This window comes from Nothobranchius furzeri, chromosome 3 (genome assembly GCF_043380555.1).
Source record: "Nothobranchius furzeri strain GRZ-AD chromosome 3, NfurGRZ-RIMD1, whole genome shotgun sequence".
NCBI lineage: Eukaryota > Metazoa > Chordata > Actinopteri > Cyprinodontiformes > Nothobranchiidae > Nothobranchius > Nothobranchius furzeri.
Window position 1 is genome coordinate 56,633,693 of NC_091743.1, and position 27,095 is coordinate 56,660,787.

A 27,095-nucleotide genomic window follows, 5' to 3' on the forward strand; every position below is an offset into this window, starting at 1 on the left:
ATTTATGGTGGTTTTTATTTTAGCCATATTGTGATGATCTAGTGATGGTTTTAGTATTTTTTTGCATTAACAGCTCACTTTTGACCCAGATTCATGCACCATGATGAAGTCTCAGCAAATGGACTGGATTCAGCATGACCAAGAGCAAAGTTTAAATTCTAAAAAAAAAAAGGTTGAGCAAACAAACCAAAATAATGAACCTCAAATGTGCATTTGTTGAATATATTATTTTATTTTAACATCATCATCATCATAGATTAACCTTTTATCTTCCTTTCATTCATTTTAAAATGATCACCTCTGAATGTACACATACTGCAAACTGTCAAAAATGTACAAACGAATGCAGGCTTGTGCTATAGTCTGGTCAAATGTTTAAAAAACAGTGGCACTGGAAGGAAAGAGAGAGAGAGAGCGAGAGAGAGAGAGAGAGAGAGAGAGAGAGAGAGAGAGAGAGAGAGAGAGAGAGAGAGAGAGAGAGCGAGAGCGAGAGCGAGAGAGAATAGAGTAAGAACAAAGACAGGAGAGATGGAGAAAGAGACACTGAAACCGGTAAAGACATGCACAGCATCGCTGGGAGCACCGGCAGCGGTACTTCCCATGGAATCATCATGGAAAAGTACATACATTTCATCGTCTGACAGCGGGGCAACAAAACGCCCGCTGTGTATCAAATTAAGACCAAAACGCTGCTTGTTAATGGAACTCTTAGGCACATCATTGATTTTTTTTCCTTCAATTTTATATTTTCTGGAAAAGTTTTTAAATGTAGAATGTTTAAATTCAAACAAGAAAAGAAAGAAAACATACAATAAAAAAGAAAAATACATCTTTCAAAAGTCATTTTGGAATCACTGTTGTTAGTAACTCAATATTGTTACATAATTAGTGTATGGGTGCATAAATGGTGTGTGTGTGTGTGTGTGTGTGTGTGTGTGTGTGTGTGTGTGTGTGTGTGTGTGTGTGTGTGTGTGTTTACATAAGTACTTGTATTCTTGTGGAACCCAGTGGTAATGGAAGTGAGTACTTGAGGTGTTATGTGGGTAGTTTTTGTGATTGGCTGACAGCTGTCCAATCAGATGCTCAGGTCTTTGGGATTATCCTTGTAGGTCTTCTTGGGCTCAGGAAACGTGGGCTTAGATGGCTGACTCTTATTGGACTTGAGCGTGCTGTAGTATTCTTTAACTTTAGCCGCTACAAAATCGTCATCGTCCTCTTCATCCTCAGAATGGTCCTCTTTGAACCTGACTGGGGAGATGTTTCGTCCCAGGCTTCGGGACCGGTACTGGAGGTCAGGGGTGTTTCCTCTGCTGGCAAGGTAGTCCACCCTATCCGTTGAGTCAGGTGTGCGAGCCCTGAGCAGAGAGCTGTACTTCAGGTAGGCTGAATTGAAGTCTGGGGTGCGGACTCTAGGCAGGGTGTTGTCTTTATAAGTGTCTGCCTGATCACGTGATGGCATGCCTCTCAGCACCCTGTCCGCTCTGTAGGTCCTCTCCATGGAGGAACTTCTCAGCAGACTGTTCTCCCCATATTGGCGATCCTCTCTCCGCAGTGATGGCAACATGGGTTCCCTGTTCAGGCGGTCCAGGGCTGAGGACTCTCGAAGGATGCCATCCTCAAAAGGGTAGCTGGGTTCAGGGGTCTTCACTGGATCATAATCATACCTGTTCTCAGTGTTGCTGGGCTTCTCATTGCTGCGGGCCTGTCCCTCTGGAGTGTCATACCGGTAGGGATCTGAGGAGTGGTGCCGACGTCTAGTGGGGGAGTTGTACCGAGAACGGTGGGGGGACCTGTGGCGGTACGGTGAGCGTCTAGGAGAGCGGTACGGTGAGCGTCTAGGAGAGCGGTGCGGCGAGCGATGGCGATGGTTGGAGGAGTGCTGACCGTGCCTCCGATCTGGGGAGCGGCCTCGCTGGTGCCCCCTACTCTTGTGATCCAGGGTGTTGTCTGCACTGCGCGACCGGCTGTGCCCCTTGTTAGGCGAACGGTGGCGACTACGATGGCGGCTGCTGGAATGGTGGTGGTGGTGGCCATGACTGCCATCCTTCTTTAACTGCTTGGGACCAGTGGACATCTTCCCCCTGTGTCTTCCAGTGCTTGTTTTGTTGGGGGAGTGGTGGCGGTGGTGGGAACGATGTTTTCTGCCAGTATCATGAGTCCGGCGACTCGGTTCCGGCCTGCTTCGGGATGACTGCTGGGGTTCGGGTGGGTAGCTTGACTCTGATGGTGTGTCGGTCTGGGGCAGGGCGCTCACTTCCGCAGCGTTTTGTATCCCTGTGGCTGAGCTGGTTGTGATGACGTCGTTGGGACTGCCGTCTGCAACACAATGCAACACAGATGAGGACAGAGAAATCGATCACGCAATCTGGGCTTTAAAAGACTATCGTCCTTTACATTAATCATGCTGACTCACTCAGACATGAAGCTGAGAGCATTTCCAATGGAAGCCAGTCTGATGTTAAGCAAATGTTAGATGGCAAAGCCCATGATAACAGTGTAGCTTACAGAACAAAAGGCAGTCAGATTATTGTGTAGCAGATGTATAGAAGAGACTTGTTACCCACAACAAACCCGTCCACTGGTCTAACTCGGGTCACCTCTGAAGTAAAACCGGACTCGGCTCATCGGGTGGCTGGACTGGAGGCTGATTACAATCAGAGACGATGTCCTCCATTTTAATGACACTGCTTGATTGTGCCGATTAGCCATGCTCTTTCATGCACTGTTAAGACCCTTCAGGTACTTTATGAATCTTTAAAGCCAATCAAACGATTACAGGTGCTGGCCAGTAAATTAGAATATCATCAAAAGGTTGAAAATATTTCAGTAATTCCATTCAAAACGTGAAACTTGTACATTATATTCATGCAATGCACACAGACCAATGTATTTCCAATGTTCATTACATTTAAATTTGATATTCATAAGTGACAACTAATGAAAACTCCAAATTTGGTATCTCAAAAAATTAGAATATTCTGAAAAGGCTGAATATAGAAGACACCTGCTGCCACTCTAATCAGCTGATTTACTCAAAACACCTGCAAAGGCCTTTAAAAGGTCCCTCAGTCTTGTTTTGAAGGCACCACAATCATGGGGAAGACTTCTGACTTAACAGCTGTCCAAAAGACAATCATTGACACCTTGCACAAGGAGGGCAAGACACAAAAGGTGATTGCTAAAGAAGCTGGCTGTTCGCAGAGCTCTGTGTCCAAGCACATTAACAGACAGGCGAAGGGACGGAAAAAATGTGGTAGAAAAAAGTGTACAAGCTCTAGGGATAACCGCACCCTGCAGAGAATTGTGACGACAAACCCATTCAAAAATGTGGGGGAGATCCACAAAGAGTGGACTGCAGCTGGAGTCAGCGCTTCAAGAACCACCACGAGGAGACTCATGAAAGACATGGGATTCAGGTGTCGCATTCCGTGTGTCAAGCCACTCTTGAACATGAAACAGCGCAAGAAGCGTCTCGCCTGGGCCAAGGACAAAAAGGACTGGACTGATGCTGAGTGGTCCAAAGTTATGTTTTCTGATGAAAGCAAGTTCTGCATTTCCTTTGGAAATCAAGGACCCAGAGTCTGGAGGAAGAGCGGAGAAGCACAGAATCCACGTTGCATGAGGTCCAGTGTAAAGTTTCCACCGTCAGTGATGGTGTGGGGTGCCATGTCATCTGCCGGTGTTGGCCCACTCTGTTTCCTGAGGTCCAGGGTCAATGCAGCCGTCTACCAGGAAGTTTTAGAGCACTTCATGCTTCCTGCTGCTGACCAACTTTATGGGGATGCAGACTTCACCTTTCAACAGGACTTGGCACCTGCACACAGTGCCAAAACCACCAGCACCTGGTTCAAGGACCATGGTATCCCTGTCCTTGATTGGCCAGCAAACTCGCCTGACCTTAACCCCATAGAAAATCTATGGGGTATTGTGAAGCAGAGGATGCAATACGCTAGACCCAACAATGCAGAGGAGCTGAAGACGACTATCAGAGCAACCTGGGCTCTCATAACACCTGAGCAGTGCCACAGACTGATCGAGTCCATGCCACGCCGCATTACTGCAGTTATTGAGGCAAAAGGAGCCCCGACTAAGTATTGAGTGCTATACATGCACATTCTTTTCATGTTCATTCTTTTCAGTTGGCCAACATTAGAGAAACAAACATTTTTTCATTGGCCTTTAGAATATTCTAATTTTCTGAGATACCAGATTTGATGTTTTCATTGGTTGTCACCTATAAATATCAAAATTAAACGTAATAAACATCGGAAATACATTGGTCTGTGTGCATTGCATGAATATAATGTACAAGTTTCACATTTTGAATGGAATTACTGAAATATTTTCAACCTTTTGATGATATTCTAATTTACTGGCCAGCACCTGTATAGGGATAATTCCAATTGCGTTTCTATGGAAACGGTAAGCAATACGGTGCCTGGTGTAGATGGCTCTTTGCATGATGTCAGTTTGGAGAAACAGAGGTTAGTTCTGATGAGCTGGCAGTTTATCACATCTGGACCAGTTACAAAGTCATCCCAAAATCAACTCTACTATCAGCTTAACATATATAAGACTATTTCTAAACAACTACTATTTGACAGTGTAAAGGTTTATGAAATATTGTTTTTATAAACCACTACTACAGTTATCAGTTTTTCTTTTTAAAAGTCTATAATGGCCCCACTCGGACTAGCCACCGGCCTGTCAATCAGTCAGAAAAGAGCTGTGGTTCTCTAAACTGAGGCCGTTTAAAGAGTGATCTCCAACAGGCAAGGTGTCAAAGAAATCTCAAAAAGATTCAAACCTTTAAGATGAGATCCCAAACTGGAACCTGTTGCAAAAACACTGCAATTGGTGTGAAAATGAATCCGTTCCCAGCTTCGCAAAAAGATCAAAAGAATCAAGTAAAGCTATAAACAAAAACTTAGAATTCACCGTCAATGCACAATTCTTTAAATGTGTGTGTGTGATAAAATATACCAAACGAGAGTTACGGAAGCGGCGATGCTGGTAAAGGGTGAACGGGGTAAATGCATGGAGCAGAGCATGGGCATGAGTGATCTGAGGCCACATCACACACATCAGGATGAAAGAAGTCGGGAGGCACAGAGAGAGCCAGACGACAGAGGACAGTTACAAACCGTGGTCGGATTTGGGAGGACAGACGCATCCCCCATCTTGTCATTTTTCACACATGCAGTGAGATGGGGAGCGGCCATCCCTGAAGGAAGACAAGAGCCCAGCGTAACACAGAACAGAGGAGAGGAAACACAAAAACAGAAAAAAACACACAAGTTTAGATTGTTTGGAATCAACTTGAAGAAAGACAAGAGAAAATTCATGTCAGCTTTGATTCTTAATGGAAAACAAGTGTTTATTTGATCGTTGAGTCGTTCAGAATAAAGAGACAGTCCCAGAATTTGCCCAACCCCAAACCCTTCAGTGAAAGCCATCAGTTACACAGAGAAGTCGGGGAATCAAGTGAGCACACGCACACATACACACACACACGCACACGCACACGCACACACACAATCTGAACATGTAGACAAAGAAGCAGCTGAAAAATAAAACAAATACAAATATCAGAAATATAAAAGAAACACTAACAAGGCTGTGAAACAGGTCAATCCACCCCCCCACCCCCCACCCCAAAAAAAAAAACCTGTAAATTATCCAAAATATACAAAAAGTTCACATGACGTCAAATCGGTGCAGATCAGACAACACATTCTTATCGCAAATAAAAAAATAACACTGATTCTCAACACGGGCAAATGCAGAGCAAAGAAATTCAGGAGCCCTGACCATACCGCTCAAAACTTGTCAATACAATTGAAACAAGAAGAAATGTTCCATAAATATTATGGAAATAGACAATATGAGGGGCAAAAAAATTTCTAATTTACACTGTTGACAAGTTCATGCAGCAATAACCTTTAGTCCATTAATAATGTGGCTTTGATCCATGGCTCTGTACACTGAACAAAAATACTTGTAAAAATGCCTCTAATCATCTCATCACTGTACAAAACGTTTACATAACCACTCCCTGTCTGTTGGAAAGGGGACGTGTGGACTTTGCATCTTCACAGCATTTCAGTGACATTAACAACGGTCCCAAAAACAGAAAACAAACCATGGATGAGTGAGTAATGCCAAGCACAATATAGAAAGAATTTGAAATCAAAATGGCAAAAAAAAGAATTTAGATGTTTTTTTTCTTTTCAATACAGTTCTTAATTACAACCTTTAGGAGTTCAGTAGCTTACATTCCTTCAATAAATAGCATAAATATGTTTGTGTCACAATGAAGCAGTGACAGGTCCCACAGCTCTCCTAGGAGGATGCTAAACTGGTGTTTCGTATTCTAACAACAAAGAAACACGGGTTATTTTCCTGCTCTGGTCATTCAAACACTGTAAACAGTTTATTTCATTTATTGTAGCACTGAAATTAGGCCCACCACCATTCTGTGAAGTCCCAGCAGAGTGCATTTGGTCAGAGGGTGAAAAGTGACAGCGGGACGACATGGAAACGGAAAGCAGGTGACAGCTGAAGAGCCACAGGCTTCCTGCCCCCAAAAGCACAGGGAAGACCGTCACCACGTTAAGACCGACAAAAGCCAAGCAACACCCCTCTCTGGTGAGTTTGGTCCCGGGAGTCAGAGTCCGTTCTTTCCCCCATCAACCCGCCAATGTCCACTGGGCGAGCCACTCCGGCTCAGGGTGTGAAGATGGGTGAGAAGGGAATGTTTTCGTAGATTGACCCACCATATTCAGGCACGGAGCCGTCACCCCTCTTGAGCACCAGATGGACGCGTCGGCCTCCGTTCTTGATGAGCTCGATAGCTCGCGCGTGCTTCATGCCCTTAGTGCTCTCGCCGTTTATCTCCAGGATTTCATCGCCTACCTGGAGGGAGGAAGGAAGAGAATAGGAGGAAGAATGATGGGTGTAGGGGGTAAAAGACAGGAAATGAAGAGACAGAAGAGCAAAACAAAGGATGGAGAGGAGTTCAAAGGGATAGAAGAAGAGAAGGGAAAAGTGGGCAGATTGACAAGATCAGAATGGTAAGATAAACTCACGCAAGATTTTTTAACAGTTCATGTAGAGAGCAAGTCAAAAAGCTGCAACTGTGATTCTGAGAGTGATGGAGGAGGGGGGTGGGGGACAACAACCAGGAAGCAACACTTTGTTGTTTGAATCCACTCCTCAGGTTATCCGTCAGCGCCGTCTGCACCAGAGGGATGCTGGATCGCTCTCAAACACGTCTCTCTGCCTCTCAGAGCTGCTTCTTTTAATACTGCCAATAATAACACGCTGCTGCATTCAAATTCCACGTTCAAGAAGCAGCTACTAACAAGTTCCAGGCATGTCTCTCTTGCAAACACGCGGGACATGTTAAAAAATAATATCATTAATGCATATTAAATCACAAGGCCCTGCCGGCTCGGTGGTTTTAATCACACCTAAAGGTTAAATATTGCAGTTTTACGGCGGCTCCTGGAGCACGTGCTCTTTAATTAACTAAAACATATAGATTGTGTCAATGGTGGTAGCATGCAGCAGCGTTTCATCATTTACACGACTTGTTTATGTTCGCTGACGCACGACTGGCAACAATCGGGGGGCACACTAAACACAGGCACTTATAATGATAGATAATGTTTTGATGGCTGTGAGGTCTCCAAAGGCAGTCGCAAGCTAATCAGGCTGTTTAATAAAGCACCTGAAAGAGAGGAGATCTTAAATAGTAATCAGCGTGCTGCAGTTAAACAACCAGCCGCGTAATCACAGATGAATGGTCGAGATATGCAGCAGTAATGTAAACACAGACGTGTGCAGTGGCTTTACTTTAACTTTTTTTTTCCAGCTCATAAAACCTTTAATTATGAGCTGCTGCAAAATGTTTGTTAGACTGTAATTGTGGCAGAATATCTCATAAATGCCTGGATGGATTTTAAAGAAACGGTGCAAAAATAACAGCAAACATAAACTGTTGTGTCACGCATTTGGTAGTAGCTCCACAGGCTCCTACTGTAAACACACACACACTCGCGCGCACACACACACACACTCGCGCGCGCACACACACACACACACACACACACACACACACTCTCGCGCGCACACACACACACACACACGAATAATCTAAATATACATTCATTGGGTGCTGATTGAAACAGAGGTGAAGTAAATATAAATGACATTAATTTTTAAGAAGTGCTTCAGGTGGAATCAAAGTGAAGAATCCATGTGAAAACCACTTCCTGGTTTTGGTCTGAATGTGTAAAGATGACATCATCATGTCTGCTGCTGCAGCTGACCGACTAGGGTTAAGGAAAGAGACGCCACTCAGGTCAGCTTCCATTTGCTTCAAACTGGTCATGATGGACAGAGTTTGTTTTGATGTTTGGCGACAATACAAACGACCTTCAAGCAGATCCTTTACCTGAAGACACACACCTGGTAGAAGCACTTTTATAATCACACCAGGAAGAAAGAAAACACAGACGTGCGTTTTCAGGCCATTTTTAAAACATTAGTCTGATCTGAGATATGAGTGTCATCACAACCCAGAGCCGCCATGTGCAGCGTCTGGGAGAAATGAGATGACGTGAGAGTGATTCAGTGGTTTCAGGTGTCTTCTATGAGTAGGGCTGCAACAAACGATTATTTGGATAATCGATTAATCGGATGGGGTCTCGACACGATTAATCGACTAATCAGATTACATGGGGACATTGTTAAAAACTTCTAGGGAAACGTTATTTCTCTCCTTCCTTCACTTTATTAAACACAACATTATTAGAAAACAGTTCAATAGCAGAAAAACAACATGTCATCACCTAAATTGTCTTATAAGGTGTATAGACAGAGACCCTAACCTACACCTATCTGTGACCTAAAATGCTTGGTCCAAGTTAAACAGCTTAAAGAGCAAGTCAACCCCTATCAGAGTCTAACTCCACTCCCACTTCATGTTTGAAAAATGAAACACATGCTGTTGCCTGGCAGACCGAGAGGGCGGAGCCGCTAACAAATACACACACACTCAGGCTCACAACAGCATTGTGACATCATAATGTACCAGTTTACATCATAGCATACTTCTTAGCCAATAGTGGTGGCAGATTTAAATTAAAATACAGTGCAGAGTTTTTACCTGACAACGGCACAACACTGCCAGTTTTAGGCAGAATATTTAAATTTGAACTAAGATGCACTGAAGTGCCAAATTATTGACGACACGTGTCTGCAGCACGATTAGACACTCGTTTATTTAGTTTATCAGCAAAAAAAAAATGTTTATTTGGGGGTGACTTGCTCTTTAAGGGGAATTCTCATATGTTTTGTTTGATCTCATCTGTAGACATTATAATTGGGGATGTCAAACAACTAATTTTTAAATGTAATTAAACATAGGCTGTGAATTAATCAAAATTAATCACTATTTCCAAAAATGACTGAAAAAATACCAAATAAAACAAAAGTAAATGAATGCCATCCTCCTTGTGATGATGCCCTGGGCAACTGCCATAAAGTCACATCAAGAAATGCTGCTGATCATTCCAATGATCCCAAATAGACTCACATTAGGCCACATGAAAGCAACTGAACCCAAAATATATTAACCAGTATATAACTGCACTCACACAACACGCCTGCAGCGAGAGTTGGTACTTCTCCCTCCCTTTTAAAAGCGTTTTCGCTTCTGAGGACATTGTGGTTGTAAAGCCACATGTTAGTAGCCTGGCCCCGGTGTAATAACCAGTTTCTGCGGGAATGTGACGGCGGAACTGGTGTTGTGCCATAAATCGACTCACTGCCAAAAAATGATTAGCTTAGTTTTTTCCAGTTCGGAAGTTGTTTTAAGTGTTGCTATTTGTCTTAAACGTTCACAATGAGGATATATTAATCCTTTTTGCAATATTTGCGATTGAAAGATGGTTTGTGGCTTTCTTTATGTTACAGCCTTGATACTAAAAAATAAATAATGTAAAATGGCGCCCTGTATTGAATGTAAACGTTGTATAAATGTAAATAAACAATTCTCCAGCGATTTGATTTTTTCCCCTTCCTTTCTTCAGTGGCTAATCATTTTTTGGCAGCGAGTCGATTCATGATACAACACCGGTTCGCAGCAGCGCGAGTCCCCCCCCCCCCCCCCCCCGCCTATCTAATAGCGTCGCGCTTACGATTTTATAGACTTTTTTTTACGAGCTTAGGGCATGTCTAGCCTGTGCAATAATCCGGGGCTTGGGTGAATCACTTTTGAAAAGCTTTTAACTTACCCGGACACAGAGCTCTCTCCTTCCTCGCTGATTCGGCATGCTTGCTTTTAAGATGCTGCATCACCTAGTACTCCCGTGCCATGCTAAGTCTGACCTACAAACTTTGCAGGTAACGAATGTCTTCGCCTGATTTAACTGAAAATGCTCCCAAACTTTAGAAGTTTTTACTATTTTGGGTCTCGCTGCTTCACCCGGCTCTCCATCGCGCTGATCTGACTTGCTTCCGGTCTGTGCGCAACGGCGGCCGGGGAGGGGGAGGGGGGCTTTTGGAAGAGTTGAGCAACACAACGAATCGATGACGCAATTCGTTGCCAACGCTTTTAGTAATCGATTTTCATCGAATTTATCGATTCATTGTTGCAGCCCTATCTATGAGGCATACGTTATTTCACCTAAACAAGACAGAGCGGAACATAAAGGATGTAGCTGGCTGCCTCCCCTGATGAGCAGCCAGCAACGGATACAGAGAGAGACGAGGCAAACTCTGGAACGTATAACTTAAGGCGTGCAGGTCCGTCAGGGGCTGCGGTCTGTGTTAGGAACACGTCTGGCTGTAGAACGGGCATGTCCACCACTCTCCTGATAGGCAGCTGAGGCTGGAAGAAGTAGGAGCAGGATGGGAAACCCTTCTGCTCTATACGCCCGTCATCCTCAGGCAGGTGGGCAGCAACGTACCAATCACCTGGAGCAGGGTCGGACAGGTTAAAGGTTGTGAAGCTCTGTGAGGTAACTGGGAGAGTCAGGGACAAACTGGGGCTCCAGAGTGTTGAATTGGCGAACACTGATCCTGTTGGGTTTATAACGGGAGGGGCACCCCATCAAATATGGATGGTGACGTTGTGTTGTCCACAGTGGAAGAAGTGACCCTTTTTCATGGAGAACAACCAGCGAGCGATGGCGGTCTCCTCTGGTATGTGGAACCTCTGCAGCCTGACGTTGGCATACCACCCATACTTGGACAACTTCTGAGCAGGTTTAGACAAAAGCTCTGAGACAAAAGTCACCTAGCCATCGTCTGCTAATGTCCTCCCCGCTGTCAGGGCCACAAAAAGGAGACCACGCAGAAAACAAGCCTCCATGTTTCTCCTCCGACCGTCCAAACCATTACCAAAACTTGCTGAAAGTTTTCACTGGCCGTATGAATGATTAACTGTTTCAAGAAGGTGTACAATCAGCTGACCCTAATAAACTACGCAAAAGATAGAATTCATTCAGTTTCACAGATATGACCTAAAATCCAAATTGCGACACAGGTTTCCCATTGGATGCGTAATTGGCGCGTAATAGACGTGCTTTGCCCAGAATGTCCATTTGTGCCGGAAGCATTTCAGATGCAAAACGGTAGCAAAAGCGTTGCACAAAGCTGGTCCCATGAGGTCACAAAATGCAGTGGTGCTCCTAGGGAGTGGCCGGGTCACCCCTAGAGAATTGCTGGCCACCCCACTGGTCCCACCAGAGAAGACCATTGTTCTTTAATCATATTAATGTTCACACAAACTATTAATTCATCATATTTAATCAGACATACATGTAAAAAATATACAATCAAAGAGTAAATAGATCATCCGATTTTAAAAAAGTGTGTATGTTTCTTTCACAGGCTAAACTCTCCTAGAGTTGCCACATGGACCAGTCTGGTGTGCCACCCCCAAAGTTTTCTCTGGCCCCATCTGGTCACCCCCATGAAAATGATCTAGGGGCGCCACTGACAAATTGACCAGGGATTGTAACACCACCGGTGATTTCAGTAGTTCACGCAATAACCAACAAGAAAGATGGCAGCATTTATCCCAAAAGGTCTGCTGTGGTTACAGAGGCATCACAGGTAATGACATTTTTTACTGTTAAACAACTGGAAATCTGAAAGTTTGCAGATGTTTTATTTTGAAAGGTTGCAGAAGTTTTACACTGCTTTCATGTTTAACTTCCTGACTGGCTCAGTATGAACCTGGAAGGTTCTGGAAGCGTAGCACATAAAAATCTGACTGAAAGTGTAAAATTAACGGAGTGACGCTTCATAACGCTTCAGGGACGCTTCCACAATGCAACACTTTGCTGCTATAAGCTGTGTAATACGCTTCACAGACGTTACATGATGTCTACGCGTCTGGTGGAAAGTCCCTGGTACGTAATCAAGATTCAGCTCCATCACATACTCAAACTGATCGCACTAAGTCTTTAATCTCTGCTCTGGAGTTAACTCTCACCAAAATATGTCAATAAACTCATTTAAATAAAACTCCAGTAATCACTGGATGTGCATGTACAACTTTTAGAGTCAAGCCATTTCAAGGTGGCCGTAACAACTAACTAAGATTAGCAAACATTAAAAGTTTAAACAAAACAGATACTAAAGTAACATTTCGGGTGTGAACATCCTCAAGGTGCAAACAAACCGCTTAGGCTTCTCAGATATAAAGCAGCCTTCCTTACAGAAACATTAAATATGTATATCTTTTTAAATGAGCAGAAACAGGGAAAGGGTAATTTTAGAAATGAACAGCTATGATTCCCAGAGGATCATTCTTAGCGGCCGTGAGATGCAAACACGAAGCTACAACAAGGTTTAGAAGTTAGGAGCGTGAACGCTAAGAAGATAAACACCGATCTGGTGTATAATTAAACTAAATCAGATGAAGGAGATGAACTCCAGGGAATCTGCTCTGTGGCTTCAGAGGAAGCAGCTCAACATGTTCAACAGTTCGTCTCACAAATGCTCCAAGTCAAAGGAAATAGACCTTTCAATGTTAACCACCAAAGTCCGTTTAGTTTACAATAAGGTGTCATTTTCACAAGAGGATAGAAACATATATTATCATAACATGCTCATTAATTAAGAAGCACACGTGTGCCTTTTAAACAGTGGTACTGAGGATGCGGCTCATCGGTGACGTCATGACTGAGTCGAGGTGCAGAATGCTTTTGCCACGCCGTGTCCTTACCCTCATTTTTCCGTTGCGCACAGCTGCTCCGTCCTCAGCCAGCCTCAGCACGTACAGGTCCATGTTGTACTCTCTGCCTCCCCGCAGGCTGAAGCCGAAGCCTTTGTTGTCCCGGTCCAGGTCCACCGAGTAGAACTCAGAATCCTGTCGGTGATTCAGGAGAGGAGGATGGAGACACATTAGCATCAAGGTCACTTTAGTGGTCTCAAGTCTTTTTGTGGGTCTTTTGAAGCCATCTCCAGTTTCAGGAACGGGGGGGGGGGGGGGGGGGGGGGGGCACCTCCAGAGAAGTCACACACATTTAAAAGCCCTGCCAGACTGTGTGTGTGTGTGTGTGTGTGTGTGTGTGTGTGTGTGTGTGTGTGTGTGTGTGTGTGTGTGCATATGCTCAGGTGTGTGGCTTCTGAATTATTGATGCCCTGTGCTCTAGGCAAAGAAGAGAGGGAGGAAGAGGGAGACAGACTGGGCACCACAAGGACAGGCAGACAGTCTCTGCAGTTTTGTCTTATGCCCTTCTAATCTCCTCTGTGGAAGGATCAATGTTATCAGGGAGAGCCATCTGCACAACACCAGATTAATTCAGCTCTGAACACAATGGACCGAGGAGCTACTTTGAAAGTAAACAGGCTTCTGTTAATGCACTGGCTCAACTAAATGTCAGCAGGCTATAAAAAAACAAAAAGCTAAAAATGAGCATTATTTGTCCTTGGGAGGGTGGGAGGGTGTATTAGCTGGTGTGAAGGATGAACACGTGTTTGGATGGATGTGCGGAGAGACACCAGGATATAATTAGGAGGAATCGTGGTGCTCGACAGAGACACGAAACAGACGGAGCAGGTGACAGAGTAGGGCGCTCTTCCTTACCTGAGCCGAGTCTGTCTGGGTGAGGGGCTGGGGAGGGGTGCCTTGTGGTGCTTTAAATTCATAAGACTCCTGTTTTGGTTTGGTGTTGGTCCTGAAACAGAATAAAGTAGCGTAAACCACACATAAACCCGTCTAAAACGTTCAAACACCAACGACTTGATCAGCTGTTTGATCAAAGAGCACTGCTGCTCACCTGGCCTCAGTTGCAGCCTGTTGCTGAGGTGTGTGAGTGGTGGTGATGGTGGCAATCTTCTCAGCATTTGTCAACAAAGATGCATTCGATGACTCTAGAGGAGGGAGAAAAGAGCTTCTTGAGACATTTATTCCTCAAATGTTAATGAATTAGAGGTGGTGAATCAATAGTACACATACTTTTTTTGTTTGTTTTACATGTGTATTTGGTCATGTTTTCAACGCTAACTGAAGATAATGTTTAAATGGCCTTATGTATAAGAAGAGTTGGAATGATTGTGGTAAACAATACAGTGATTCCCCTAGGAATTTTTCCAGCTTTGGCGGAAAACCAACCCTAACCCTAACAACAACAACAACAACAACAAAAACAATAGTAAATACTGAAAGTGGATGAGCTTAAGAAGAAGGGAGTTTTGGACAGAAAGAGCACCGATGTTCCAGCTGGACTCACAAGCCACGAAACGAGGACAGACTGATACGTGGCACCATCTAGTGGCCACACTTTTAAGTAATTATCAGGTCTGACTGAAACAGCGTTTCTGCCTTTTACAGGTAGACAGAAAAAATAATAATGTTGGCACATTGTTGATAATGTTACTACATTTCAAGGCTTTATCTATACAGTGAAATTAGTTGAAATGGAGCAGAGTTGTATTAGAAAACAGTAGTCTGCAGCAACCTCGACAGCCCGGCGAATCAGTGATGAATTAGTGCTTCCTCAACCTCCTCTTCTTTCATTGGGTCACTGGAGTTTAAATTAAATGGATGAGAAACCCATGGGTAGGGCTCTGCATAAATGAGAGTAACGTTGAATTTTAAACGCGTGAAAACTGTCACAAAGTGGCGTTAAAAACGGCGTTTTATGTCAAGAGCGGCGAAAAAAGCTACGTTCAATGTCTGTACAAAACGCCGTTTTTTACACCACCCACACAGGGAACGCGTCTGGGATTAGGGTGACGTAAAAAACGGTGTTCAATGTCTGGAAAAAAAACGTCGTTTTTTACGGGCGTTCTACAGGACCGTTAAGAACGGCTCTAGCAGGCGTCAAATACGGTGTTCTGGGAGAGTTTTCGCCGTATTTTACAACGTCTTGACACATCAAACGCCATTTTATTCGCCATCTCTTAACTAGACAGGTTGGGAAAGTGGCGTATTTTGGCGGTTTTGGCTTTCCATATGCTCACACATCGATCTTAAGTTGTCGCTGTTGCGCTCACGCCGTAATACAGTATTAGATGCGGTTAAAGTCAGACACGAAAAAATAAATTTTACATGAATAAGTGATGCTTAGCCTGGTGGGGGGACGAGAACCTGGCCTAATAAGCACTGGAGGAAACCCTGTCAAGATCGTCAACACTCGTTTATCTTAATGCTATTGAAACATGTAAACCAAAAAGCATTATATCCACTGCTACCTTTCTAATTTTAAACTCAGTAACTTATGCTGTTACTTCACCCTGCCCTGCCTGCTCCTCCTTGCTGCCGCCGGCTGTGATCACAAGCAACAACATAGTAGTTCCCGCTGCTTCTTCGGGAAACAGCGCAAAAAAAAATATATAACTTGGGATCTTGTAGGCGTGGCGGTGGGATTTCAGCCGTGGCGGGCCGCCACGGCTACGCCTATGTAGCGATCTGTAGTTGTATATTTATACACAATAATTAGATCAAAATATTATAATCAGAAGTGGTTGTTTTTATCATCAGGGAGTTTACTTTACAGATCGCTACACCTATGTAAGGGAAACCCTGTAATAGGAAAGTGATGAAGGAGTGGCGACAATGTATTTGTTTTTCAAATTTAAGTGTAATAAGACTATTTTTTCAGCTCTACACCCCGGCACTCAGATTGATATTGAGTCGACTCAACAAGCCTAATATGGACTGACTGATCAGCTAAAGTTCCCGCCTACCTATTAGTGGGAAGCTCCGATTAGCGGGCAGAATCAGTCAGTGGTGGCCTCCCACATGCGTGAGTCATCATCATAGACGCAGTGGGGTAAACAACTTTCCTGACTGCAGCTCATCAGCCATGTGCACTCTTGGATGGGAGAGGAGCCCACAGCAACAGCCCTGCTCACTGAGAGAGTAGGAATCTGTGTGCTTCATGTCTGAGTCTCCAAAAGCAACATTGTTCAAGCCCATTTCTGTTCACCAAGTGGCGCTTAGGAAGGACATCTCAGATTTCTTCATGCCAATTTTGCCTTGCCCACATGCTCAGAGATATCCGCATTCCTGAGAAGGCTGTTTAAATAAAACCTGGCTGAAGAGGGATGGGCTGTCCCCACCAAGACCAGACTGAGCTGACTCAGATGTAAAAGTGTTTTCAAAAGCAACACCCAGACTTTTAACCAGAGAGAATGTGAAAAAAAGTTATTTATATATTGCAGGTCAAGGTCAAGGTCACGTTTATTTCTAAAGCACACTTATTATTGCTTTCGCAACCCAAAGTGTTGTACAACACACAAGATAACATAGCAAGAAAGTATAACTAAAAACCATAAAACCATAACATTTTGCAAGTTGGGATAAAAACAACATTACATCACACAACTATAAAATCAATAAAAATGAGAAAGAATGACAATGACAAAAATAAAATCATCCTACATAAAAGCCAGGTTGAAGAAATGAGTTTTAAGCAAGGACTTAAATACATCCAGATTTTAGAGGTCCTGATCTGCAGAAACAGCTGTTGGCTATAGAAAGAGATGGTTTCATATCACTGAAATGAACCACCTGAGGTGAACAAACATTCTTTCTCAAACTTACAAATTTACAGACGCGGTAAGATGAAAATAGGCTAACATGAAACAGAGTTGTGTGGACCAAACACAACCTTGAGGAACACAAGTAGGGCTGAAACTACTTTGAAAGGGGCAGAATAAGAATGACTAATAGTCCAGAATCAGCTCCCATGTGGAAGTCAATGCAAGTCTTCTCTGGGATTAGAAACTAAAATAAATCGTCCATTATGATTATTGTTAGGAAAATAAATGTGAGCATCAAATAAACTTTTTTTCATGGACCTTAGAAAGAAAATCAAGGCATGCTATATATAGCAAAAGCCCCTGGTATTCTGGGAAATCAAACACAGAATATTAAGTTTTCCCTGGTTTGCACACTTGTGGCTATTCAGCTATCATTTACTAACTTTATTTGATCCACTGAGACCCAAAACAAAGCTCCACCGTCAGCTTCCTGCAACACTCAGCTGAGACATGGGAGCCCAGCGTAAAACAGCAGTCTGTGCCATCAATCATTCTGTCAGGGCACTTGTCGCTTCTTATTTCCACCTGAAAGACATCTCCTTTTGGACTGGGAGTAATCTTCCACCGATATAAAAACAGCTCCTGGTTACTTTGTCTTTTGTTTGATGGAATCATTTTTGTGTTATTAATGAAAAGCACCGGGTTGCAAACAGACCATCATCCCGCCACTCCCACTGCATTAAGAAACCTTTCTCCTCCATAACAATTTAATCTTTCTTGGCCATCGTCGTGCACACTGAGTCTGAAAACAGCTTGGCACTCTATAAGTCAGCCTCTGGCCATTTTCTCTCATGGTCAGTTCCCCTTTCACCTATCCATCTTATTTCCCTCCCTCACTTTGCTTGAAGCCTTCTGACTTAACCCTTCAATAACTTGTGTGGGTAAAAAAAAGGACCAACCAAGCCGAGTGTGGGTGGACTAACCTTCCATGTCAGACTGAATTTACACGTATCACTAATGTTTCAGATAACTGTCCCTATAAGCTACTTTAACTCTTCTTAATAGATTCCAACACTGCTCTATCGCTTCATCTTGCTCTCCTACAATAGTCGTCTATCGCTCTTTTCTTTTCATTTCTTGTCTACAAACACACACCGTTAAAGCAATGTGCTGTTTCTGAATTTCCCGAATAGAAGAGTGGCTATGACAGATTGGAAAAGAAGCCAAAAGGAAGGGATTAGTCTTTTTACCTTATCTAATATGCAGTAAATGCTATTAAAAAAAATCACACACTTCATGTCTGCCTAGCTTCTCACACACAACAGATATACCAAGGTTGGACTATTAGCTGCTCCTGCTTTTCATGTCACCAAAAAGTATAAAAGCACCTGTTCCTGCAGATCTATGGTCCTACAAGAGAGGAAAAGGTGAGATGAACCTGACTTCACCTTGAAGGATCTCTCGCTGTGGTACTTGCTTCAAAAACTTCACAAACAGGACGGATCCTCACAGAAAATAGGCAACCATTTGTAAACAGAAGCAGAGAAAACAATCGCTTGGAATCATACTTAAGAGAGACAAGCCACAATTTTTCCCCAACATGCTCGCTGTCTCCATGTCAGTGTGTTTGACACGTGCTCATAAACATAAACAAGAACTTTCCTATAAAGCATATCTGGTTATTTTCTCCCAGACGCCTTCACTCTTGCTCTGCGTGTTTTGTTTGCAGGGCAATTTTGGCTCGGTGTTCTCATCAATGGCACTGAACAGTAAACATGGAAGTCTTCATCCATAAGAAGTGAGCCAGAAAGAAATGATCGGCAGACAGATAGCTTCAATTTCGAGCAGCGCTGCAGGTTGACAGAGAGCAGAGTCTTCTTCAGACGTAAAAAACCGAAACTCGATTAATCAGCATTTGTGAAGGAGGCTGGGGCGATCTGTCAGCATAGGGAGGAGCACTCACAGCTGCATGTATGAACAGACAACATGCAGTCCATGATGGATTGCACACCTTCACACACAAGACGTTCTGCAACACTCTTTCTGCCTCTCTCCGTTTCACACAAGCATCTAAATTAGTTTTGTGAGTTCTAAAGGTGCGGGCATGCCGTAGGCAAAACTGCAACTGTTGGGAAGATTCCCCAATATCCCCCAAACAGGCAGTTCCATCAGCACTGCGGGGGTGTTCCGCTAACTTTGAAAACAAGTGAAGCAACTGCAGGTGTTATACAACACACAAATTAGAACTGCTCGGAAAACAGACTCAATGTTCTCATCTAATCGAATAAACCCCAAAAATGTATAACTTCATCTGGACTGTTTCTGCATCTGTTTTAGTAAGTTTAGTGCTGCTGTTGTTGCAAAACACACTTTGATCTCAGGGTGAAACCATCCATCCTTTACAGACAACATATTCATGAACTGATAACAATCCAAGGGCTTACTTTGACTTATATAATAACATCCCCTTTGAAACATGATCTTCCATTTCAGCTCTCCTTTTGAGGTCTGCTGAACAGAGGAGGACAGGTCTGCTTGCGCTTTATCAGTGTAGCTGTCAGTCGGGTCAGAATCATATGGAACTGTTAGTTCAGGACTCCCACTTTTTAACAGAACTTACTGGGGGAGGGGTGATGTCACCACTTCCTGCCCTTTCTGCTTGTCTCTTGTTGCTCTGCTGACTAGGTGCTTTTTCTCTGTTCAGCTGTCTCTTCTCATATCTGCAGGCTAAGACCATTCCTGTTTGTGTACCTGCTTCCCATGCATCAGCCAGCGTCCCAAACTGCGGTCCTAATATCAAACTCTTAATAGACTCGAAGCGGGATCGAGTTTGAAGCTCTTCTAGTCCCTTTTCTCTAGTCTTGTGCTTGATTACAAATGGGTAAGCCTCCACCCATAAGTGCCTAACTGTTTTCACCTGGCTAGGGTCCCTGAGTAGCTCTCCCACATAAAAGAGGCTGGGTTGGCATGTTGGTAAGCAGGTAGTCAAAACCCCATGTTTTATGAAGCAGCATCCATCTTTGCTTTCGCCTCCATTGGTGCAATCACACACCTGCCAGGAGCAGATGCTGGGTTCTTGTCTCAAGCAGGTCCTGCAAAAACAAATTTTAATTGGGGCAGAGAGTTCCACTGCTCCCAGGTGTAAGTCCGCTCCCTTTCCAGGTGAGACGGCTTATCTTCCCGGAGCCCCGACCACTTAATTAAGGAACAATGGGTTCCACACACAATACATGTTCCTGGAATCCAACCCCTCCACTGAGCGTAGCAGTACCCAGATGGGGAAGTTGTGAAATCAGAAAACATGGCCACCTTACAGGTTGTGACAGAACCCCCCTTATACAACATAATGAGGCCGGTGCTGCACAGATTCGGACAATCCATTCCAGTACTAGGATTTAATCCAGCCATGACCTTTAATTAAGTATTTTCATCCATGAAGTTATCTTATCACTTGATGAGGGTGAACGTGCATACCAGATTCAGTTAAAACCACGTTTCCAGTTACGTTCTGTATCTGATGTTTTATGTTTTATTATTTATTTTTTCCTAGTTTATTCTTGGCTTTTCTCGTGTCGGAATGCCGTAGTATCTTTCTACCTTTTCTTTCAGTTAGTCCTCCGTTCTCCCCATCTCTTTTCTTTTGGAGAGATTGGTGCGGTTTTTCACTTACTCCAAGGTTATAAGCTTACCAGGTCCATGGTACGCGAGCTTTTATCAGCCTAGAAATCAGTCCTATTTCGGTGAGTCAGGTATCTAGTATAGCTTCACTCAGTACCCCACGTTGGGCGCCATGTCGCGAGCGTGTACTTTTATTGGTTCCATTAGAACCTGGTTCCGTTAGAACCTTAGAATATGCTGCGTTTTCAGGGAGGTTGAGGCCGCAGGTGAGTTTTAGCGTACTGACCCTGGTTTGGACTCCCTAATTAGAACTCGTTTTCTATTTTAAGGTGGAATGAAGATTGTCGGACTTGTTCTTCTGTGATAACACACTTCCCTTTTAACTCTCCCGTTATTTAATGGTTTTAAATACTAGGGCGGAAGTTCACTAGAGGCCATCTAGGAGACTATTATTTGGGTCCTATCAGGATTGATTTGCGCCTCTGTCAGCAATGTGGGCGGTGGTAGCTAGAAAACGATTCCTGTTAGTTGATCAGGCTAACATGGATTTATCAATTAATCTAATTAATCCACCCTTTGAAATGGTTCCTTCCCACGCTAAACAGACTTTTTCAGTGCAAAACAGAGCCTGTTTGAACCATCGAACCATTATGATCTATAATCCTTAGGGCGTCCCGCTACCAAGGAGGAAGGGAGACTATCTCCCATTACCTAAGGTATCTTTTCTTAATCTGTCACAACCTGAAAACAAGTCCTGAAGCACAGGAACAAGCAGTTCAAGGTGGCTTACCTCTCCTTTAGATCTGGTCGGGGCTCCCAACTCAAAGGCTAAGAGAGACCTTTAAGAATCGAGAATGAGGATTCTTTTTCCAAAAAGTTTATTTCAAGATTAAAAAAATACAAAAAAAGAGTAAATCTGAGATTAAAAAATCACCTTAGGAGGGATGCTGCTTCTAAAAATCTTCCTGAGAATAACTGCTCTCTCTTCCTGTACCTGTTGGTGCTACCTCGTCGACTTGTGTCAACACCAACTGTCACAAACTAACTCTCTTCAACTTCTCTCGTCGTCCTCCGATGGAGGACGACCTCTTCTATCCCACCTCTACTCTCTTACTCTCTACCTCTTCTCTGTCTGTCTCTAACTGCTCTTTTTATATCATTCTAAATAACTGCTAAGCCAAACATTTTCCATAGTGAAGCAATATCTCAACCAGTCATGAGACAGCCTAAACAATGTAATCATTTGTCAGTTACATACATCTTTTTATCACAAGGCAGCAAAACAATGTGCTTATTTGTCAGTTACATATCTCAGTCAAACACAAGACAGCCAAACCCATATGATCGTTATATTTGTAAGCTGGTTTCAGGTCCACCCAAAGTCAAACCCCCCCACGGAGGACTTTCACATTCTGAGATGTCTCTTCAGTTGGCCTTCTTCTGCCCCGCATCCCGTGCTACTTCCTGTTCAGTTGGACCACTCCTCCTTATTACCTGCCTGATTCCACTCGCAGGAGCGAGCTCGAGCTTATCTTTGCGCTCCTTATGACTTTGTTTATTACCTCCATTGTTTTTGGCATGTGAGAGCTTGCAACACTGTGACAATGTTAGAAGTACGTATATTGACTTGTTATATTTTAGAATGAATTTTTGTTAACAGGTGGATTTTATACAGCTGCACGCTCAGCCATGGGTCAAATTATATTTTCCATTCTGTGGTGGTTTTAGGACCAGTAACTCACTGGGCATCATTGTCACTAGTGACTTGATCGAAACACAAAATTGCAAGAACACGTGAAAATGTGCTGATGGGATAACGGAATTTATAACTTTTTACATTTAAATGTAAAAAAACACATTGTCACAGTTGTTATAACAAGGTGTATTAACCATCTAATGTATAATCATATTGCCCATACAGCACCTTCTAGAGTCCTACCTGTTACCTGGGTCCTAACTAGAGGTCGACAGATTCTGATGTCTCTATTGCCGATACCGATATCTAAGGGTCATGGCCAGCTGATGGACGTTTTGTGCAGCTGATATTCTGGGCCAATTTTCATGACCAATATATAGATGTTTTCTACCTTGTTTTCATGCTCAAACGTCACAGATAACATCAGTAGATGCACACAATTTCAGAAGCCGAATCGGTTTTTGAACACTGAATTTAACCACCTGTTAAAATCAGACATCTAACTAAAGTTAGACAAATCAGTAAACTGACCAGGTATTAAATACTAAAAACTGGTTAAAAAAAGAAATTTTTGTTGGAAAAAGGTTTTCAGAGCATTCATTAAAGAAGGTGATATTCAGGAACGTAAAAATACAATTACATTGTGTGGCAGTCATGAGAAACGATGAATGAACTTGTACTCCAAAGCGCTTTACACTACAGTGTATCATTCATCCACTCACACAATGGTGGTGATGAGCTACGGTGTAGCCACAGCTACCCTGGGGCACACTGACAGAGGCAAGGCTGCTGTACACAGGGTCCACCGGTCTCTCTGACCACCATCAGCAGACATAGTGGGTTATGTGTCTTGCCCAAGGACACAACAGCAGGATTTTCTGTCCAGAGCCAGGATCGGACCTGCAACCTTCCAATTACTGGACAACCCGGTCAACCTCTTGAGCTACTGCTGCCCCAAAGTACCGGGCTGCCTGGGTATGTGCCTGACTTTGAATCAGCTTCACTAAGGAGGTATATTGGCTGATGCTGATATATAAAAAAGTGAAATATCAGCTGAATATATTGGTCTACCTCTAGACCTAACCCATCCTAAAGTTGTCTCACATTTCTCAAACTGAGTTCCAGTTACGTTTCAAATGCTGCACTCCAACTTTTCAAATTCCATCATCATGACAGCGAGTACCAGTTCATCACCCAAGCAGATTGAACATATTTGAACACAAACTGGAAACTTCTAGTAAACGCCATAATCAACAGTTGCGGCTCAGTGAGATACTAGTTTAGAGTAAACCAGTCGTTAAGTGTCTGAAAACATTTCCAAATTTCACTAAAATGCCAAGGCTGCAATATTAATCTTTACTTTGCCATAACATTCACATTTGATGATTATTTTAAAAGACCTAGTGTTGCAGGTAAGTTCCACCTTAAACATATAGAAAATTGTAATGTGACATTTATGAGGATGTAAAGATATTCTCACAGCTGCATTGACTGCTACAACACTTTTGAGATTAGATTCTCTTTAAAACACCAGAAACAGAAACTCAGTAGGATCTAATTGTTGTTTCGCCAAACCGAGGCTATTCAAAGAGCAATCTAAAACAAGTAATTTAAGAGTTCAAAACATTTTTTTAAACTAAAACCAACCACACCTCCAAAGACTCTATCCCACTGTCTTCCTGGGTGACTCTGCAGGGAAAGTTGACCATTGAGCAGGATTGATGGTTTATCCCTTTAGGTCCATGTGGCAGGGGTGAGGAGTGAGCACCACCTCACCCCTGCCACATGGACCTCAAGGGATAAACCATCAATCCTGCTCAATGGTCAACTTTGCTGGCAGGGTCACCCAGGAAGACAGTGAGCGGGTTAATATCACATACAGGACACTAAACTTCCTAGAGAGCAAAATATACTTGTGTTGGTTCCTTAGGACCTCAGAAATGGTCACATTTATCTGCAGCTTGTTACCCGGGCAACATCCTGGTCATAAAGATGAGTTAAGGCAGCGTTCTTTACTCACCATCCCCGGGAATGATGCGTAGAGTGACAGTGTTCCCAGCCTCCTTGATCAGATTGACGATGTCAGAGTGGGACTTGTTAGTGATGGAGCATCCGTTAACAGCCAGGATGCGGTCGCCGACCTTCAGCTTCCCACAGCGGTCCGCTGGGCTCCCCTCAATGATGCGCCCTATTTTGTGAGGCATGGCCACACATGCATTTCCAGCTTTGGTCACCATTGACAATGTTGAGGGGGGTGGAGTGTGTATGTTTGGGTGCGCAGGATTATGCGGGGAAGGAAGAGATTGGGAGAAGTGGAGAGAGTGAGAGAGAGAGAGTGAGTGAGAGAGAGAGAGAGAGAGAGCGAGAGAGAGAGAGAGAGAGAGAGAGAGAGAGAGAGAGAGAGAGCGAGAGAGAGAGAGAGAGAGAGAGAGAGAGAGAGAGAGTAAAAAAGATGGAAAAGAAGCAGAAAGAAAGAGGATGAGCAGATTTAAGGGTTAATTCACCAGCAGCCAACAGCCAGCAAAGCCAAAGAGACGAGACAAGCGGATCAAGATATGTCAGGATAATATGCAAGCGTCAGCAAAGAAGGCCTAATGTAAATGTGTTCTGGAAGGGAATCGGAGCCAGCACCACACTGAAGCTCCTGCTTATGTCTCTGCGCCTCACTTAGTTTTATTATTCACAAAAAAATTTAATAAATTACATTTAAATCCTAAAGATTCTCTAATCTGCTTTTGAGGAAAACGTCAGAAACGTCTAGTTAATAAACTCCGTGTGGATTATGATGAGCTACAATTCCGCATCGCTACATGCCAGTTAGTCGTACCTGCAGGATGTTAGAGACAACAAACATACATCAGCGCTGACATCTCACCAACCACCCCAAGGTGATCACTTCCTCTCCGTCTGCAGACTGATGCGTGTGATCAAACTCTCCTTACTCCTTTCACTTTTTTAGAATTATTTGCAGAACCACCAGTGCTGCTTTAACGTCTGATTAGATTAATTTAAAAAAAAAGATTTACAGGGACTTCTTTATCCTTCTACCCCACTGCCTGATTAGCTGAAATCTGCCGGCTTTTAGGCTGTAAAATACTAAGTGCATGGTGAAAGGGAAGGAAATGTAAATTTTACATGCTGAATCAAAACAAATACGGCTCATCTGCTGCCTCATGCTATTTACCGAGACCTGTGAAAAGGAAATTTGCTGCTTCTTTGTGAACCAACCCGTGAAGCTGAGCAATCAGACGGATTTAGTTTATTCTCTCCAGCAGAGGCAGGAGCACAGAGGACAGTCAGATCAGTTATGCAGGCAAAAGGGTGGGTGATGCCTAAAAAAGACACCACCGGCTTGGAAAAAGCATAAATTTCCATTGAATTCTTATGTTTACATATGCAGAAATCAAAAAGATTACGGACTACGACTGAAAGAGAACATTTGGAAATTTATTAAAGCATTAAATACTTTTTTGAGCAAGCAAATCTTTCCGATTCTTTCCGAGTCTTCATCGAGACATTATGAGGCTCTTGGAGCGGACCTGCTCAGCAGAAGCCATTTAAATCGAGCTGAATAATACAAGTGGCTTACGTAAGACCCACTTCACTTGTGATCAATTATGAAAGCTTTGTGAGAGTGTAGCAGCAGCTGCAGGGAAAGAAAAGGGTTTCAGTGTCTTGGTTTGACAGGCTGAAGCAAAAACGAGGAAAAAAGATGCACTTCTTTGAAGGTTATTGACTCTGATCTGGTGCGACTGTAAATAGCCAGAATGGCTGTCAGGCTACTAAGCGCTTGGTGGTTTTTCTAAGCAACACAAAGGAATTCCACAAAGAATACCAAAAGATAAAAGAGCCCAAAAGGTAAGAAAAAAGTGTGTGTTTCAGGTTCTGCTGAGTGGAACTGGTGATGTTTGCGTGTATTAACAAAAATATGTCTCTAAATAAATGTTTTTTTAAAGCAGCAAAGGGATTTGTTGCTTACCGAAGGTGGTGCCTGCTTCGGGCCGAGACACCGATGAGACGATGACGAAACCAAATCCCTCGTTCTCGCCACGTCGGATCTCCACGTCATAGGGCTGCAAAGCAGAGGAGGCGCCGGTGGAGTTGGTGTTGGGAGGCTGGGAGAAGGAGGAGTTGGCGGCTGTAGCAGCAACCACGGAGTTCCCGCTCAGCCCCACCCCGGCTCCTCCTCCTCCTCCGCTGCCGATACCGGACGTAGAGCCGCTGCCGGAGCTGACGGTGTTGAGTGAATTCTGGCTGCCCTGCAGGGTGCGTCTCCCCATGTCCTCCGTCAGGCTGGGTGCCTGGGTGCTGCTGTGGTGAGAGGAAGCAGGCGACGGAGGCACATCTCCTTCTGCTTTAACTGGAGATGACAGAGAACGAGGGACAAATTAGAGAACCATAAAAGAAACCAAAGATAAAACCTCACAGATCAGAGACGATACTGAATTAAGAGAAAGACTAGAAAACGCCAGTCGATGTAAAATAATTTAAACGATTCTTAACAGCCAGTTTATCTTTTTGTAGTAATTTCAACTCCATGAAAGCGCGTTGGACCACGGGCCTCTTCACCAGCCTGCCCTGCGATCCGTTTCAAACAAAAGATGAACTGCAGATGTGGCCTGCCTGCTGAATCTGGACATTTCATTCCACATTTCATTTCCTGTACAGCTGCTCAACGAAGGCACCTCATACTTTCTACGCTGTGAGGCAGACAGGGAGCAGCCATGCACTAATGTCTGGCTGCCGTCAGCAGGCCAAAGGTTGACCACCC

The 27,095-nt window shown here is 43.7% G+C and overlaps 1 protein-coding gene across 10 annotated transcripts in view; it reads right to left on the reverse strand.

Moving 5' to 3' along the window:
* Nucleotides 1-403: 403 nt before the first annotated feature.
* Nucleotides 404-27,095, reverse strand: part of magi1b (membrane associated guanylate kinase, WW and PDZ domain containing 1b) — a 180,342-nt gene continuing 153,650 nt past the window's right edge. For 7 of the 10 annotated variants that reach the window (XM_054751557.2, XM_054751539.2, XM_054751550.2 and 4 more), the window contains 7 exons: nucleotides 26,304-26,684; nucleotides 24,345-24,548; nucleotides 14,301-14,394; nucleotides 14,108-14,198; nucleotides 13,244-13,387; nucleotides 6,777-6,915; nucleotides 404-2,316 (listed from right to left, as the gene is read on the reverse strand). In XM_054751557.2, the coding sequence (XP_054607532.2) occupies nucleotides 1,076-2,316; nucleotides 6,777-6,915; nucleotides 13,244-13,387; nucleotides 14,108-14,198; nucleotides 14,301-14,394; nucleotides 24,345-24,548; nucleotides 26,304-26,684 (2,294 nt within the window). In that variant the 3' untranslated portion in view covers nucleotides 404-1,075. Of the gene's footprint in view, nucleotides 2,317-5,144; nucleotides 5,225-6,776; nucleotides 6,916-13,243; nucleotides 13,388-14,107; nucleotides 14,199-14,300; nucleotides 14,395-24,344; nucleotides 24,549-26,303; nucleotides 26,685-27,095 lie in introns of all 10 variants that reach the window. The other 3 variants (XM_054751576.2, XM_054751574.2, XM_054751543.2) reach the window with 2 other exon arrangements.